The sequence below is a fragment of the Girardinichthys multiradiatus genome, chromosome X, assembly GCF_021462225.1.
Source record: "Girardinichthys multiradiatus isolate DD_20200921_A chromosome X, DD_fGirMul_XY1, whole genome shotgun sequence".
Taxonomy (NCBI): Eukaryota; Metazoa; Chordata; class Actinopteri; order Cyprinodontiformes; family Goodeidae; genus Girardinichthys; species Girardinichthys multiradiatus.
Genome location: NC_061817.1, coordinates 26,152,610 through 26,171,742, shown reverse-complemented (window position 1 = coordinate 26,171,742; position 19,133 = coordinate 26,152,610). Strand labels below are relative to the sequence as shown.

At 39.2% G+C, this 19,133-nt stretch overlaps 1 protein-coding gene across 6 annotated transcripts in view; it reads right to left on the bottom strand.

The window, feature by feature from the left end:
* LOC124862879 (dynamin-2) overlaps nt 1–19,133 on the bottom strand; it is a 33,291-nt gene that overhangs the window by 12,157 nt on the left and 2,001 nt on the right. For 3 of the 6 annotated variants that reach the window (XM_047357069.1, XM_047357066.1, XM_047357068.1), the window contains exons 2-14: nt 11,616–11,689; nt 11,252–11,401; nt 10,906–11,109; nt 10,715–10,813; nt 10,457–10,617; nt 10,228–10,370; nt 9,708–9,843; nt 9,530–9,597; nt 8,787–8,925; nt 6,971–7,057; nt 2,960–3,030; nt 2,194–2,247; nt 600–651 (exon numbers count right to left, since the gene is read on the bottom strand). In XM_047357069.1, the coding sequence (XP_047213025.1) occupies nt 600–651; nt 2,194–2,247; nt 2,960–3,030; nt 6,971–7,057; nt 8,787–8,925; nt 9,530–9,597; nt 9,708–9,843; nt 10,228–10,370; nt 10,457–10,617; nt 10,715–10,813; nt 10,906–11,109; nt 11,252–11,401; nt 11,616–11,689 (1,438 nt within the window). Of the gene's footprint in view, nt 1–599; nt 652–2,193; nt 2,248–2,959; nt 3,031–6,970; nt 7,058–8,068; nt 8,208–8,786; nt 8,926–9,529; nt 9,598–9,707; nt 9,844–10,227; nt 10,371–10,456; nt 10,618–10,714; nt 10,814–10,905; nt 11,110–11,251; nt 11,402–11,615; nt 11,690–19,133 lie in introns of all 6 variants that reach the window. The other 3 variants (XM_047357070.1, XM_047357072.1, XM_047357067.1) reach the window with 2 other exon arrangements.

Sequence of the window (19,133 nt, the reverse complement as noted above, 5' to 3'; positions counted from 1 at the left end):
AGAGAGACAGAGCACAAGAATTACATGCAATTACAATTACTTGCAAGATATATTACAATTTGGTTATGTCACATTTGTTGCTCAGATGATTGTTGCAATATACATGCACATCTTGAATTTTAATGAGCGCAAAGATGCTTGGGAGTTAATGGGAAGGCAAAACAATCATCTTAATTCAGTGATTAATTACTGCTGTGCCAATGCAACATGCCCAGATCACATGCAGAAAATAATGATGATCCTGAAGAGATAAGCTTGTGTCAAAAAGCGGGGAACAGGGCCCTCATTCTAATCACTATCACAGCTCTCCCTTTTAACTATCATCGTCAAAAAGGGGACATTCAAAAAGATCAACAAACTTTGATAAAACCATCATGAAAAAACTTCGAGAAGAAATACCAGCTTCAGAACGCTACATATTTGAACATAAGGACTACAGAAGACTGGGGAGTAATATCACCAGAGGAAGAAATAGATTATTGGTTGAAGTTTGTTGACAACGTGATTATAATGGGACGGGTTATATAATAGGGGGCATCTGTGAGAAAAGATTAGACCTGGGATTGGGGAAAAGGAGACATTTTAGTGGCCAAACGTACCTGGTTGGGTACTGCCCTCTTCTTGTTGGTAGCAATGTTCCTCTGCTGAGCACTGTCATACACAAAGAAATACAGAGAATAAATAAGAACCTGATAGAAACATATGTATGGTTCTTACACACCTGGATGGTACTTTGTATTTATATTAACATTATGTTCACTTCCTGTTTTTATTCTTCTGGCTTTCAGTCTTAAAAGGAAATCAACCGTCAGATTTTTAATATGGGTGAATTCATTACATCACTACAAAAACCGAAGAGTTAAGGCTAATCTTTATAGAATGTAAATGTTCGAGCACTCTTAGATGGACAGCTGCATCTCAATAAATTACATTTTCATTCAAAAGTTCATTTATTTCATTCAAAAGCAAAGCTCCTATAGATTTATTACACACAGAGTGATATATTTCAAGTACTAATTTCTATTAATTCTGATAATTATGACTTACAACTAAGGAAAACCCAAAATTCATTTTCTCAGAAAGTTTGAATCTTATGTAACATTTTGTAATACAAAGTATGGTATTTTGGAGAAGATCCACTGACATCTTGACACTTTTCTAGCAGACTTTGTTAAAGAAGTTGGGTGCTCAGAGAGAGCTGTATCCAAACATGTACTGAAAGTTAAGTGGAAGGAAAAAGTGTGTTAAAAAATGATGCACAATCAACAGTGATATCTGCACCCTTAGGAGGATTGTAAAGTAAACCTCATTAAAGATTTTGGGGGAGATTCACAAGGTGTGGAACACAGCTGGATTTAGTGTTCCAAGAGCCACCACACACAGACAGATCCAGGACATGGAGAAGATGTTGTTCAGTGGTCGTAGTGACAGAAGAAAGTAGGTTTTACATTTCCTTTGGAAATCAAGGTCCCAGACTCTGAAGGAAAAGTGGAAAACACAGAGCCAAAGTTGCTTGAGGTCCCGTGTGAAGTTTCCACACTCAGTGATGATGGGGGAGTTTTGGTCTTCTATCTCTTCTATGTTGTGTCTATCAAGTCCAAAGTCATCAGAGCCATCTACCAGGAGGTGTTTTTTGAGCACTTTATGCTTCCTTCTGCTGACAGGGTTTATGGTGATGCTGATTTCATTATCCAGCTGGAGTTAACCCCTGCTCACACTGACAAAAGTACCAATACCTGATGATCATGGTATTACTGTGCTTGATAACCCAAACAAACTGGCCTGAATACACCCCATGGAAACCCTATGGGGTATTGTATAGAGAAAAGTGAGACACCAGACCCAACGATGCAGCAACCAGGGCTTCCACTACACCTCAGCAGAACCACAGGTTGAACGTCTCTACGCCACGCTGCATTTATCAAGTAACTTGTTCAAAAAGAGCCCCAACTATGTCCTGACTGCTGTGCAGTACATGCATGTAAACGATTCTGTATTAAAAATAATTATGTAAGAACAATAACACGTAATCTTTTTGATTTTACATAATGTAATTTTCTTTGTGTGTAATAAACCTATCAAAAAAAGTTTTTACCTTCATTAAATGAATTACTGAAATAAATGAAGCTTTTCAATGATATTCTTTGTCCACATGCACTTGTGTTACAAACAAAAACCTCAATTTATCCCCACCTGTTGTTCCCGTACCCTGGGGAGCTACCATCATCCAGCCTTCTGTAGTCAAGACTGAAAGTGACGTCATGAGAACCATTAAACCGCTCTTGCTGACCTTTGATGCGATATGTCAATTCCCTTGCCATGCAGAGGCAAAACGTAAACCCTGACACATGCTCCCGAAGGGACTTTTTCTGATACACTGTCAAAAAGAAAATCCACACTGCAGAGGAGCTCCACTCAACTACAAATGACTGTTACTGCTGCACTAGGAAGCACACCAAACCGCCCGCAAACTCTAGATTGCTTTGAGATACACCACCGAAAACATGAAAACTTTGCTTTGTGCAAATTAGTTTCCAGAGCAAAGCAGCAACAGATACATATCGCGAGCACTGCTATGACAAGCATGCCGCACATAGGAACACATTTTTTTTTTTCCAAGCAAATGCGCATGTTTGACTGACGGGTGGGAAGGCTGGGAATGTTTCATGCAGGGGTAAAACAAAATTGCAAATAATGGAAGTTTGGTCAAATTATGATTATTGTGGCTTCCACCTCCCCCACAGGGAGACACATGCTATGATGTAGCAGAATCACTTAGTGCCATGCTAAATAATACCAATGTACCACTGCTTTTTAACATGTGGCTGATTAAAGGTGATATTTAGATTCATCAGTCATTCTTTTGGACTCCTATGATCCACAAATGCAGAGGAAAAGCATTTGGGGTCACGGCACCAAGCTATACAAGAGACTGATCATAGAAAGGAAGGCTACATACTTAGCAAAGCCTATGAAGTCCTCATGGTTGGTGTTGATGTAGGACAGCTCAATGTCAATCAGCAGCAGGACCTTTAACAGAGAAAGAGGACTTTATTTTACTATACCAAGATATGGCCCAAATTAGAAAGTGAAAAGTCTCACATCTGACTTTACCCTCTTCCTTAAAATCAGACAAACCAACTATTTCAGCTTATAAAAGTGATAAAATCAAGGCTGCAATCTGCAGCACTGTGGTTGATTTGAGAAAACGATATTACTCAAAAGGTTTCTGTTTATAAACCCCATAATTTACCAAGCTCCTGACCAACAGCAGTGCTACTCGCTTTTTGAACACCTGTTTGTGGTGCAATTACTGGCAGCTTTTCTGAAATCACTAATACAACAAACAAACATTAGAGGATAACTATGACTAAAATAAAGAGGGAAGATGGAACAAAAGATCATTGTTGTATAGCTGGTTAGTCATCCATTTTGTTAACAAATAATCTCACAAATCCTGCTTGTTTCCATTTATACTCATGATGAAACTTGCACAAAAAAGGAACAATGCAGGTATTTTGCAAACAGGTTTAATTCTTGATTTTACATTCACAGGGTGCAAGCAAATATAAATGGTCCAAGAAAACCCTTGAGTACACTTCCTGTAATCAAATACATACAATGTACAGTTGTATCTAATTTGCTCCTGAATCAATCTGCACTAAACAGATCATATTTCATCTTTCAAATATTCCCTGCTGGATTGTTTTTGCCCGCTGAAGCAACAGCACAGAAAGTGAAGTAATGACAGATAATTATTTGTAAATAACTGCAGGCAGACAGAACCTCTGGCCCTAAATGGGAAGGACTACAGAGATTTTTAATGTCATCCACTGATAAATGCATACATGGAACCTAAGTGGGGCTACAAAGGTTCAAACTAGCTTTTTTTCCCACTCGCACTGCCACTGGGGGATCAGTAAATTGAGAAGCTAGTGACTCATAACGGCTAACAGAAGCTATTCGGATGACAGTAACTGACTTTGCATCTCATCTTCTTTATTTGCTGAACTGTAGACTCTGTTTTAACCTTCTAAGAATCGCATCATTAAATCGGAGCTAAGAATAAATCTAAGATGTCAGCTTTTTCCATATATTTTTTAAGATGATAAACTTCAAACCTATTTTTCTAACCACAACCTTTACCAGGAACTGAGGTTTTTGAGAACCACAGAACTTTGTGCCTCTATGTTCTCTCAGCCAACTAAAGTATTGCTGAGTCTGAACTGTTGCGTTTACAAAAATAATAATTCCTGCGTTTACACTTAAAATAGAGATTAAACACAAGTTAAATGACAGAAAAAAAAAAAGATTTGATAACAATGGGGATATTCTACCAATCACAGTGTATTTAACAAAGAAATAAAAGTGCTCCCAAGGCAATTTTTCTTTTAAAATTGCAAACTTTTCCAGAGTAAAAATTTCAGGTCTGTCAGAAACTCTAAAGCAGTTTTTAAACTTCTCTGTACAAATATTTACCTGGTATTTAAAAAGAATACATGGACATATGGACATTGGTCAGATTTTTATTATCCGTACAGTCCAAAAAAATAAATAAATAAATAACAGAGATAACAGAGAAAGAAAAAGATGCAGAAGAAATATAATATAGGTCCTTCTCAAAATATTAGCATATTGTGATAAAGTTCATTATTTTCCATAATGTCATGATGAAAATGTAACATTCATATATTTTAGATTCATTGCACACTAACTGAAATATTTCAGGTCTTTTATTGTCTTAATACGGATGATTTTGGCATACAGCTCATGAAAACCCAAAATTCCTATCTCACAAAATTAGCATATTATTAAAAGGGTCTCTAAACGAGCTATGAACCTAATCATCTGAATCAACGAGTTAACTCTAAACACCTGCAAAAGATTCCTGAGGCCTTTAAAACTCCCAGCCTGGTTCATCACTCAAAACCTCAATCATGGGTAAGACTGCCGACCTGACTGCTGTCCAGAAGGCCACTATTGACACCCTCAAGCAAGAGGGTAAGACACAGAAAGAAATTTCTGAACGAATAGGCTGTTCCCAGAGTGCTGTATCAAGGCACCTCAGTGGGAAGTCTGTGGGAAGGAAAAAGTGTGGCAGAAAACGCTGCACAACGAGAAGAGGTGACCGGACCCTGAGGAAGATTGTGGAGAAGGGCCGATTCCAGACCTTGGGGGACCTGCGGAAGCAGTGGACTGAGTCTGGAGTAGAAACATCCAGAGCCACCGTGCACAGGCGTGTGCAGGAAATGGGCTACAGGTGCCGCATTCCCCAGGTCAAGCCACTTTTGAACCAGAAACAGCGGCAGAAGCGCCTGACCTGGGCTACAGAGAAGCAGCACTGGACTGTTGCTCAGTGGTCCAAAGTACTTTTTTCGGATGAAAGCAAATTCTGCATGTCATTCGGAAATCAAGGTGCCAGAGTCTGGAGGAAGACTGGGGAGAAGGAAATGCCAGAAGTCCAGTGTCAAGTACCCACAGTCAGTGATGGTCTGGGGTGCCGTGTCAGCTGCTGGTGTTGGTCCACTGTGTTTTATCAAGGGCAGGGTCAATGCAGCTAGCTATCAGGAGATTTTGGAGCACTTCATGCTTCCATCTGCTGAAAAGCTTTATGGAGATGAAGATTTCATTTTTCAGCACGACCTGGCACCTGCTCACAGTGCCAAAACCACTGGTAAATGGTTTACTGACCATGGTATCACTGTGCTCAATTGGCCTGCCAACTCTCCTGACCTGAACCCCATAGAGAATCTGTGGGATATTGTGAAGAGAACGTTGAGAGACTCAAGACCCAACACTCTGGATGAGCTAAAGGCCGCTATCGAAGCATCCTGGGCCTCCATAAGACCTCAGCAGTGCCACAGGCTGATTGCCTCCATGCCACGCCACATTGAAGCAGTCATTTCTGCAAAAGGATTCCCGACCAAGTATTGAGTGCATAACTGTACATGATTATTTGAAGGTTGACGTTTTTTGTATTAAAAACACTTTTCTTTTATTGGTCGGATGAAATATGCTAATTTTGTGAGATATGAATTTTGGGTTTTCATGAGCTGTTTGCCAAAATCATCCGTATTAAGACAATAAAAGACCTGAAATATTTCAGTTAGTGTGCAATGAATCTAAAATATATGAATGTTAAATTTTCATCATGACATTATGGAAAATAATGAACTTTATCACAATATGCTAATTTTTTGAGAGTATATCTCTGGAACAGTCTTACTTATACAATTTCAGTGATTTTCTGGAAAAAGGTCTTTGTTTTGTAAATTATTTATTATATTGATTTTAAAAGCAGAGATTCCTTAACTCTGATCTCTGGAAAGGCCATAGGCCTGCTATGGTCTAGTAAATAAAGTTTGATAATAGAATATGGAACTGAAGTAGGCATTAGCAGGTTACTGGGATCAAGCTTTACCAACTTTGTTACAAAACCATAAAAATATTCCATCATACTCTCCTTATGGTTTCAAGACCTTTTAATTAGATGCCTGATAGAGTAACGGAGTAACCACAGTTTTCACCCGCTGTATAGGAAGATGAAGTTGTACACCAGTGCCCCTCCCCTACATGTTGCTGCACAAGCCCTCTTCACCTACTGTGCTTCTGGCAATGTGACATATTTTATTGAGTGTTCAACCGGAGTCAGCAACGTTTATTGATACGGGTTCTGACTAGTTTCTGCTCAAACTGTGAGCTTCAATCTGGGTCCAACATGTTGTTAGTTTACTCATCTTATTATAAGTCTATCCGCTAATCGGACTTTTCTCTGTGTCAGCTCACACCGACAGTAGAACGGAGCTGTGACTTAGCGAAAACCTTTAAAAAAATGTTTTCAAAGCAGTTGTAAAACTGGGCAATAATACCAGATCCTGAAACATCTTGAGTTGCCCTTAGGCAACACAATGAACCAATCAAAATGATCAACGAGCCACTAGATCATTGAATTAATAGCCTAGCAACGCACCTGATCCTTGGTCTTCCCTTCTCTTTCTCTTACGTGGGTGGTGACAATCCTCTCAGTCTCCTCTCTCAGTCTGGGGTAGGAGTTGAGCTGCAAAGCAAGGCAACATGTAACTGCGGCATTTATTACAGACAAACACGCACACGCACACACTTACATGTAAGCTTGACCTTAATAGGACTTACCAACAAGAACCAGAGAAAAACAGGAGTGAGAAGTGAGAATAAGTAGGAAACAAAGAAAAGAGTAAAAACATTGTCAAGTGACATTTCAGTGTCACACAGATGCAGGCAACCACAATCCAACACACCACAGATTTTAAGTACATGGTGGTTATTGGTGCTAGAGGCCCTATACCAACAGTCAAAGATGACGTTAACTAAGTTGAATTATGTTGCCCAAGACATCCCCTTTAGACTAAATCAATCACTGGTAACAATACACTAATAAGACCAATAGGATTTTAAACTGTCATCCCTAACTGATGGTACAGGTTTAGCAGAAGCAATGTTAGTGAAGACTGAATGATAGAGGACAGTCTGGGTTGAGGCAAAGGAAGCCCAAAAGGCAGGGAAGAGGTACAATTGGCTCAGTGAGCCACATACAGTATTTTCTTACTGTGCAGTGCCCTCATTTGTCCACAAGATGGCAGTGGTGCACTGTCACAAATGAAATGCTTTGTCCAAGTATCATTCCTTTTAGTTCAATTTCTTTCCAGTTCAGCTGATAGCAGAATGTAAGTCATGTGGGTCAACAATCGTGCATCGCTGAACCGAGTTGGCTGGCTCTTAAACATTAAGGGTAAAACGGTGAGAGTGGGGGACAAAAAAAAAATACACCTGAAAAAACTGAGGCAGAGGTACAAAAATATGTTCATGAGGAGCGGCATGGTAGAAAATTTTAAGCTGTGCTGAAGGTTTTAAAAACAGCTTGCAAGAAAATATTCAATATTAGTGCCACATCAGTAGAATGGAAAAAGGGGGATACAGACTTTCAAAGCAATGAGCATCAGTGGATGTAAACTGGACTGGACAGCAATAAACAACAAAGAAATCTCTTCTCTCATCTTGGCATTATAATGCCATATACATCCTTAGTTACCTTATTGGCACACTTCATGACGAGAGCAGTGACTTCAGTCAGCACAAGATCCACAAATTTGAGGCTGGGCTCTTTGAGTTTGCGGATCTGCTTTTTGACAATCGTCTCGAAAGCCAGGTCGGGGGTGAAGAGCCCCGTTCTGAAAGGTCATAGGGTTAGTTTTGTAATTTGTTGTAAAGGTAGGGAGAGTGGGTTAGGTGGAAATAAAAGAAAGGGGGAATTTATAAAGACAGAGAGAAATAAGACAGGAAGCGGTAATCAAGTCATTTTCTAGTAGCAAGAACTCAAACAGTGGAGGACAAGTCGCAGGTTGTTCACATTCTATTCCCCAATAAGCATTTTCACCAACATTTGGTCAGTGTGGTAAAGATAGACATTGCATTCTACTGGTTAAATGTACTGAGCTGTGAGACCTGCAGCTTGTCCAGCAGAGACCGGAGAGTCTCGGTCTTGGGAACATCTCTTATCCACAACAACACGTCACCCGTCACAACACTCCACAACACGACAGCGCTGCCTGAACACAGAGCTTTCAGAGCCGGGCTGGCAGAGGGCAAACTGCATAGGACTTTTCTCAATTAAAACAAAAAAACTAAATCAGAGGAACTGTCCTATATGCAACAGCTAATGCTCTGTGCCAGCACGCCCTCTGCTACACCCACGGTTGGCCCTGCTCTGAGTCCTGGCTGGGTCGGGAGTTGTTGGACATTTGCAGTACCTTGTTGGTGCACTGCCTGACTGTGTTGATGAGCTCTTGAATGACCAGATCGATACATTTGAGACAGGGCGTTTTCAACTTAACAATCTGCTTTTTCACGATGGCCTCAAACGCCAGGTCTGGAGTGAACAGCCCCGTTCTGAGGATGCACAGAGAGACAGAGGCACAGAGGCCGACACACAGAACAGTTAACAGATGTGTGGGTTAAAGCGAAAAAAATAAAACGTCCAATGAGACAGAAGGACAAAACAGGTGTCGAGGAAACATCTGTATTTGCAAATAAAAGATTAAAACTGTGAAGAGGACCTTTACCTCTTCTAGGAGGACCTCCTAGAAGGAGGACCTAGAAGGAGGACCTGCTAGAAGAGGAGAAGATATGAAGTGCCAAAGCAAGGCAAACAATGAACGTAACACATAAGATGGCACATAGGACATTTCATTGAGGTCCACATATACAAACTCACTAGATATCAACATTACTTGATTGACAAATGAACTGCACACTCTACTACAGAAAAAGGTGGGTGGTATATCTGAGAAACGGCCACTAAGAAACAGTAGAATGGAAAACATAATTCACATAAAACAAATGACAGGTCCTGAATACATCACTTTTAGTTGGGAATGCTAGTTTGTTATGTTTAGGCTTTAATTATAGCTCTGACAAAGGAAGAACAGCATTCAGTGTGAAATATATTGCATAAGGGGTATCTTGGGATTTGTTTAAGCTGGACTGTACTTGCCTGACACCATGGACATTTTTGATTGCATGACTGATTTCCCTCCTCAGTTCTTTCTCATCAAACACAATCTGGACAACAAGTTAAACAAAAACCATTAACAAACTTTAGTTAACAAGTCTTAGTCAAGACACAAACTATTTAAACCCTCAGAAGGACATTATTTATAAACACTTTTAACCTTGACTAGCTCAAAGGGGAAGCGTTCATGGAAAAGTCGGTTAATCCTGGCACCACCTGACAACTCATTAGTGTCCACCTGGTCCCCAGATCCTTCGATGCATTTTTCAAAGTCCACACCAAACTGCTGAACCATCCTGTAAGCATTACACAAAAGACAAGAGGTTTGAGAATCATCCCTTTCTATGCATTTGAAATGAGACATAAGCTAGCATCTTTTATTTACAAGAAATTGGATCACTTTAGATGTTAGATGATGAAACTCTACAATTCCTTAACAGTTTTCAGTATATTCTGAAACTTAAAAAATGTCTCAATAAGTGCCAACTGGTTACCAAGTTTGTGTACTGCGATACTACAACCTAAAAATCTATAGAAAAACAATACTTAATTTAGACGAGATGGTTGCTTGCTGTTGCTTGTACTACTAAACATTTATTGTGCACAAGTTTGAAGCACTAAATTATAAATCTATTAATTAACGTGCATCTCCGCACATAGACATCTAAAACTGCACTTACTGCAACAAGGCCTTTGTCTTGCGAGTTGGATCATCAGGACGGAAATTCTTGTACTCTTCCACCTCCTTCTCCAGAGAGAGGAGTTGACTCTGCAGTTTACTACGCAGCCCAGGCAGTGTGTCCCTGATGTGATTGGTCAATTGCTGCAGACACGTAGTCATGGTAAATTAGATAATAACATGGAATGGCAAAGACATCGCTTTAAAGTAAAAAACAGAAGCATGGAGACCTGGTTTAGAGCCTTTTGCAGATAAGGGGTGCCCATACGGTCTGCCAAGTGCCTGTAGGCAGGGTGGGACAGGAAGAACTTCCTCTCTGCAGCAAGTGCAGCACGAATGTCTTTCTTCCCGTCAATATCTTTTTGACTCCGGTTTACCACACCAATGTAACCTAGACACACAACCATAAACAATTAGGACAAACTGGACAGGTTTCGCGTAAATATGTCTGTGTGTGTGTGTGTGTGTGTGTGTCATACAACACTAACCTCTCCTCAGTGGAAGCAGTTTATTTTCAAGAATATCTTTTGCATCTGTGCCTTCATCCATGAGGTCCAACTTTGTTATAACACCAATGGTACGAAGACCTGCATATATTTAAGAAGAGCAAAAGTCTATTTAAGTAAACAATTGAAGACAGATACATGCTGACAGTGGCATCTAAGATTTCACTGTTTACCTTGTGGGTCCACCTCTTTGGCAATCTTCAAAGCGTCTGAGTTAGCCAGATCCATGTTAGCAGGGGTGACTGCCAGGACCAGACAGCTCTCCTTGGTGATGAACTGCATCAGCATGTCTCGGATTTGATGCTCGATGTCTGGAGGCTGATCTCCAACAGCAACTTTAGTCATACCCGGGAGGTCAATCAGGGTCAGGTTCAATACTGCCATGTGAGAAAAAAACGAGAATGCAGACCTGGTTGAGAGTCTTTTGTAGAATGTTGACTTCAGCCTTTACCATGCTGAATTAAAAGTTCATGTTTCTTGATCAAGACGTGTTTAATAATTAACAACAATGTTCATTACCATTTGGGGAGTAGACCCTCAGGTTGATAGGGATAGGAGAAATGCCTTTATTGGATCCTGTAATCCTGTCTGTTTCTGCTTCAATTTCCGTCCGCACTTCATCAAAATCCACAAACTTCTTTCCTTTGCAGTGCAGGAATTCAGCATATTCTGCACAGGAGGGTAGAAATGAGTATGCAGAGTTAGGTAGAAAACAAAGGAGAAGGGAAAAAGAAAGAGCAGTGAAGAGAATGACAAAATTACATTTAAGACATGAAAGTAGCGAATAATGTGCCTAGCTTGAGGCAAGAGACAGAGAGGCCATATGCAGGGCAGTGATGAAAGAAAATTGGGATTTTGTGTTTCCCGGAAAAGGCGTACTCACCTGCTTTATTATTGACCAGCTGCAAAATGAGAGGTCTGCGGGTAACAATGCCTGATCCGCGAGGAAGAAAGTCCCTGAGCAAATGAGGGATACAGATGAAAAATTGAAAAATAAACACCAGAAAGGTGCAACACAAAAGAAACAAAAATAAATACACGGAGAACATGTTTGATTAAACGTAGCAGACAAAAAAGCAACAAAACCAAAAGGTCAGACTGATGGGGAATAACCTTTATTTATTCATTATACTCAGAGTCCATTTCATAACAACATGGCCTCTGGGGAATTGACAGGGAAATTAGAATTTCTTTCTACTAACTTGTAAAATAATAAATCAAATGTGACTTTCATTTTGTCATTAAAGCTTTAGAAATTAATTCATGTGCATAGACACCAACAAAAATAAGGACATTTATACTAAAAACTAAATACATAAATACGGCAATATTTGAGAATTTCTGTCCGTTTTCCACTGGCTCTACTAATGCCGACTATGATTTTAAGTATTGGCTGGGCTATTTGTTTATTTATGTTTTTATTATAATTTTTTTTTTACTGTAACAATATCACAGAGTGGCATTAATAGCGGCACAGCGCACTACACTTATGGCTGGAGGTCATAGCTATAGCTCCAGCCGTCAGTGGGTCACACTATGGAGGTACCCAACTTAATTCTATTCAAGTAACGTTTCAGCCAAACTCCAAGATTAAACTCTTTACCCATTTGATTCTAGTTTAAATCTTTAAATGGTCAGTCAATCTAGCTCGATCATCTTGATCCAACCAGCTATTTAGATTATTTTGAAATTATAATGTTAAAACAAGGCTGCAAGGTGGTGTCGTCTTGCAGCAAGAACATCCTGGGTTCTTGCTGGCAAACATTTTCTTCCTGCCCATGCATGGATTCTCTCAGGGTACTCCAGCTTGCTTGCTTTAAATTTCCCCTTACGATTGGGTTTGGTTGTTTGTGCTGTAATGGACTAGCAGGATGCGCTGGGTGTTTCCCACCTTTCACTCAGTCACCACTGGAGATAGGCACCAGCCCACTACATAGATAAGCAGGTATAGACAACAGATGGATCAATATTAAAGAAAAAAAAACGAGTCACACAAAATAAACTGCAGATCATGCAGTGTTGTTCATATTTTTTGTGTTTACTTATGCTTCTAATGTGTTATGGAAAGATCCATTTAAACTAAGAGCAGACTGCAATGCAATCCACCTAATTATGGACTGTTTAGTTATTTATAATGATTATAGTAATGTTCATTTATCAGTTCCAGTAACCTGTGGATATAGTGGTCATTCAGGTGACCGTTCTTTGGCCTTCACTGAGATTTTACGCTGATCTGGACAAAGATTTCTGGCAGCTATAAAATACAGATGACTTTACTGCATCACCATATATTTAAACAGTTTGGCTTTTAGCAAGTACAGTTTCATAACCACACAGCAATTCCATGCTTGTTTTTTTGGATTAGTGTCACTTAAGTACTTCATAGAAATGAGCGCATTGCTGGAAAGATTATTGAAATTATCCTTGATGCCACCTTTGTTCAAATATACAAATATTTACATGAGAGTAATAAGACCAGTTGATGTTATTTTAGGTCAAGAGTTGGGTTTCTGTGGATATTATTCTTGTTTAGTTTTTATGGTTTGCCGTGATATTTTTATTTCTTAGAAGAATCCTCTTTAAGTCTGCAGAAGTAAGATTATTTTGTTCGTGTTTAGCTGCAGCCTACAAACATATGATTGCACAGTTTTTGTTCTGTGTTTTATAACCAGAAATGTTTATGTTCATTATTTCAATTCAACCATGTTATTAAAGCCCTATTGGATTTTATTCAGTGTTTTAATGTTTTATAAACTGTGTAAAATAAAATAAAAAAGGTTCCCAAGTGCCTAATGTAATTCAGGTAGAATGAACATAAGTGCAGACTGTTTCTTAGCAGCGTGACAACTTCTGTTTTCAGCTACAACCACAAAGAGAAGCTGTGTGGCAACAGAGTTGAGGGTGGCCCAGAAAGATGCATTTTAAAAATGAATACAGTCACAAATATTATTAAACTATAAATAAACTGAATAATCAAACAGCCATTTCACTTTATATTTGATTTATCACCTAAACATATTTTTAAAATATATACTGGATTGCTGCATAACACAGAATTATGGGTTTTACATTACCACAGCTTAGAGGCTGGTAGTCTGGACAAAGCAAACAAAATATATAATCAAAGAGAGAAGCCACTCCCGTGGTTTCTGTTTGAAGCTGCTGACACAGAGCTGAGTCAATAAAGAAGGTAGCAACTATGACCACACCAGCCTCAGACCTGAGACATGACATTGACCTGTAAAGCTCACTCTTGTCCACTTGCTTGCAAAAGACTAATTGCAAAATGCAACCTGCAATTCAGTGTATAACCTCATTAGGTGGTATTGAACAAACAACAAATCTTACAGGTGTGAAAATGAAAAACTGAGACACTTAAAACCCTTCCCACAAACGATGGGTGGCACTATGGGTTTTATCAAAATGAGACAGAATTTAGTCATTTACACAACAGTCAGGCTTCATTCAGACACGAAGCGACAGAGAACATTTGTATGCATTATAGGTATTTATTAGCCAATAATGCTACTTCAACAATATATGGTCCAATGGGACCAACGATCGTCACATACATATCTTTGTTTACAAGTTATAGTTCACTTGCAAGCGTGCAATGTGAAAGCAAAATGCACCAAACGAAAAAAGTCCGCTTTTGTTCCGGACAAAACAAGTGGACCAAAGGACTTTCTTGATGTGAATACAATGACTCCTGTATAATATGAGCTACAACATTTAATTTCCCTTTGGGATTAAAAGTATTTTGAATTAAATTGAATTATTGTTTGGTAATTATATGAAATAGCATCCTCTATTCCTTTATCAGACAGTTACAAAAAAGGTTATGTGTGTTTATACAGTTTATGTCCATTTCTGGTTTAAACTGTATGTTACTACGAGGATAGTGAAAAGCAGTCTACTGTATGTATAAAGCAGTCACCGAATAATCTGTTACTGCTTAGTCAGCCACTGACGAAGATTTTGCACTCACGGTTATCCCTTTCTGTCAGCCAGACGACTCCCTTTGCTGCTGTAAAAACATAAATCTGGTGGAAGTTACTCAACTCTAGTCACTAAATTATTTTCGCAGGGCTGGAGATCGCACTAACCCTCATGCTTCTTTCTCTATTTCCTTATCGAAGCCAGGCCTACATGACAGACGAGAATGAGGCAATGTTCACCCAGCCATCTGATTTTAGATGTAAAAATTATATCTCTGCTACAAGACAAGAGAAAAGAGATGCCACGGTATATTCCCAGACTGTGGTCATACAGAGGAGAACATTCTGGATGGTACCGAGTGCAGAAATCCACTGATCACACATCTGTGGTTTAGCACTGGTGTTGTTGTGTCATGGACAAAGTGTAAAGCATGCAGACGCAGCTGTCCCTATGCTTGGCAGAATGACAAGCCCATATTTGAGGCTTGTAACCAAGTGATGGGGTAAGAGGCAAAATATAAAATCAATTCCAGCAGTAGGAAAAAGATAGACAGCTCAACATTCAGAATACTAAAACATTTCTGCAAACTGAGCACAGCAGTGACCTCAACAAAAAAACAACTAATGCTCAAACAGCAGTCTACATCTTATTGTTCAATGCCCCTAAACATGCTAATTATTAAGGTTACTGTCACTACTTTTTTTTTTAGCAATTAAACCTACCAGAATAAACAAGACCTTTAGGTTAATTTTTCATAATATTAACGCAAGGCTGCATTGCAGTCAGCTTGTAAACACAAAAAGGAATTATTTAGTCTTTTATTTGCGTCTTCTTAGTGGAGGAGACAGAACTGAACCATTCAGTTTTTATAGACAGAATTGGATAAATGGCAGCGGCATATTGAAAAGAAGCAAGCGGTCAGCATTCTATTATTGATGCCCTTTAAATGATAGAGGAGGCTCAGCAGATTGTGTATCATTTCATGAATCATTTATAGTCAAGCTAAGAGCATCAGTCAGTGTGCCTTCCTCTAAGGAAGCAGAAATCAGAAAGGAATAAGGCAGCCTTCACAGCTGAAAGTTTCTTTATTTCAGTACAAAACACAAAAACAAGTGTGAGAATTCTTCAGGTCATCCTAAACTCTCATGGGAGCTCGGTAGCACAAAATTTGTTTGTGATTTGATCAAGCTTATTCTGTGCCTAATCAGAGTAGAAGAACACAAAATAATGGCTACCCGCATTCCCACATCCTTGTCTGGGCGGTAAGAACTGAGAAGCAACCCCATGCATCAAAGCCTCCAAAGACAACTACATTCCAACTGCTTACTGGAAAATCCCTTCAATCACTATTTGTACATCTAAGTCAACCTACAAGCCTCAGGACTGACCTGTTTTCAGCTGAGAGAGGGTTTGATTTAACAAAGATGTATTGCTAAATTAGTAGGACAAGGGACCAAAGTAAGACAGCTAGAAGAATTATTCAATAAAACACAGTCTTTCTAAACCTGTACAAATTGTTCCAGGGTTTGTTTGCTGTACCCTACGCCACAAATCTGATAACCCTCCACCCAGACCAGCCTGCAGTGCTAGATATTGTATCTGAACTACCATCTATGGAGATGACTTCACAACACAAAAACGTCATCATTTCATTTAAAATAGAGAGGAGGATGCTGGATTGTGGTTTTGCAAGGTGATACAATTTGCGTTATAAATGGAACATATGTTAGTGCTTTTGGGTTTTTCTTTCAGTCAGCCATGCATCTATAATATAGAAGGTGCAATGCCCAGAGCCTAAACCCAAATGCAACCCATATTCCCAACAAATATCTCAGCTACATTTTATTTAATCAATTAATCTAAACTATTATTTTTCTGTCAAAAATGCCAATTTATTACATTTTGTACAGCAAACTCTTGCATTTAATGCATGCTACAAAAGAAAATGCAAGCAAATATTAGCACTTTAAAGAATTATATATATGACGTGCCATCTAAAGCCATTATTATTTATCTATATACGCCTGAGTATTCAGAATTTCACGAGACTGAAGTGGACCTAAACAACAACAAGCATCAGTTCACTCATTACTGCAAACTCCAAAGCAGAGCGTCCGTTTCTATCACATCCTTTACTTAAACTGTAATGGAGACTGTGCCTTACAACATCAAAAAAATTAGATATTTGTTATTGTGCACAGACAAAAGCAATCTGCTGGGCTTACGTGAGGAAAAATGGGCTTTTCAACTCATGGCATTTTAAACTGAATTTGACTGCTTGTAAGATAACTAGCACCGATAACTGGAACATATGTGATTCGATCTGATTTATTAGTATATGAACTGAATCTGTGTTTTGTAAATTGCCTTGTGTTGTGAATTGGTGTTGAATAAATAAACTGAATTGAACTGAAGGATAACTAACCACCACAGAGCTATAGAAAGCAAAGCAAAGTGGCAGAACACAGAAGGATAGCACATATTTTAAGTCCGATCACCACAAACTGTGGCTAATATGTTTTAAGTGACAGTAAAACACAAAGTCCAACTCATCTGAATTAATTTGCACCACATAGGAACTGAAGCCTAGGAGAAGTGTGCTGTTTCCAGTGTATTCATGTCCAAAAGCCAGTGTGCGTGCCATTTTAACAGCCAATGTGTTTCTCTATAGTGCACGATAGAATGTGCATTGGTGTGAATGTGGGTGGAAACCTGCTAAACGAGTTGCTTTAAAGCCCACTTGTTTTGATTGTTTTCCTCACTGGCTGCCAATGTGGGAGAGAACAAAAGGATAAACTTGTTGAAGATGACAAAGTAAAGCTGCTGGCAAAACAATGTCACTTTAAACCTTTAAACAATAAAGACAGATCAAACATATTTCCTTAATTTCTAAACCCTAAGCAAAAACAGAAACTAAAGAGGAAGACAGTGTAGGAAGTTGTGTCTTGTTACAGTTATGGGGCAGTGGAGAAAAACATTTGACATTTGGTATGAGGCACAGTCTGCTTTCATTGAAAAGAGGAGAAAGGAACAGTTTTATGCAAAATACATTTGAGATTTAAAAAAAAATAATAATAATCAATTGTCCAAAACAAGTTGTGTCTGGAAATGCAGAGGAGCTCTTCCTTTACACTACTTCAAAAAACACTGCGCAAAGGGCTTTTACAACAAGCCAGGCGATGATATATAGACCAATGAAGACAGGTGTAACAACTACCAATTCTTGTGAATGCTGTAGGAATTTCTGGGTGTGGCACAGAATGAACAAAAACCCAGGAAAAAGACTTTTACAAACTGCTTAGAAGGAGTGAGGTACGTTGTTCAAGATACAACTACTTTATTACAAAGACTGGTTTACGACGTGCCCGCAAGTCATTACTTATGTACCAGTAAAAATCGCTAGGTAAGCCTAAACTTCCGGCAAACGATGTCCTACCAAGATGCTCCTATTACATTCAATTCAATTCAATTCAAAAATACTTTATTAATCCCAAAGGGAAATTAAATGTTGTTATAGCTCATATTATGAAGGTTTCCTCAAAGTGACGTTGTAGATGCTGATGGCAGGAAGGATCTCCTGTAGCGCTCCGTCTTACAGCAGATCTGAAGAAGCCTCTGACTGAAAACACTCTGTTGTTGTAGGACAGTCTCATGAAGAGGATGCTCAGGGTTCTCCATAATGTTCTTCATTTTATGAAGAATCCTTCTTTCCACAATAATCTCCAGAGGTTCCAGAGGAGTCCCCAGAACAGAGCCAGCCTTCTTTACCAGCTTGTTGAGCTTTTTTAAGTCCCTGGCTCTGATGCTGCTTCCCCAGCAGATGATGGTAGAAGAGATCACACTTTCCACAACAGACTTATAGAAGATATGCAGCATCCTGCTACAAACACCAAAGGACCTAAGCTTCCTCAAGAAGTACAGTCTGCTCTGTCCCTTCTTGTAGATGGCTTCACAGTTGTATCTCCACTCTAGTCTGTTGTCCAGGTGAACACCGAGGTATTTATATTCCTCCACCACCTCCACTTCTTCTCCCATGATAGAAATAGTTTTTGACTTATTCCTGTTTCTCTTAAAATCTACAATCATCTCCTTTCTTTTAGTTACGTTCAAAATGAGATGATTGTTTCCACACCATGCCACAAAGCGGTCCACCACCTTCTTGTACTCAGCTTCTTGTCCATCTCTGATCCACCAACGACTGCAGAATCATCCGAGTATTTCTGCAGATGTCAGGAGTCTGTCTTGTACTGGAAGTCTGAGGTGTACAAAGTGAAGAGGAATGGTGAGAGTACAGTCCCCTGTAGTGCTCCTGTGCTGCTGACTACCTGGTTAGACTCACAACCCTTCAGTCTCGCAAACTGTGGTCTGTTTGTCAGGTAGTCTTTGATCCAGGAGATTGTTGAGGCCTCCACCTGAGTCTTCTGGAGTTTCTGACAAAGCAAATCAGGTTGGATTGTATTAA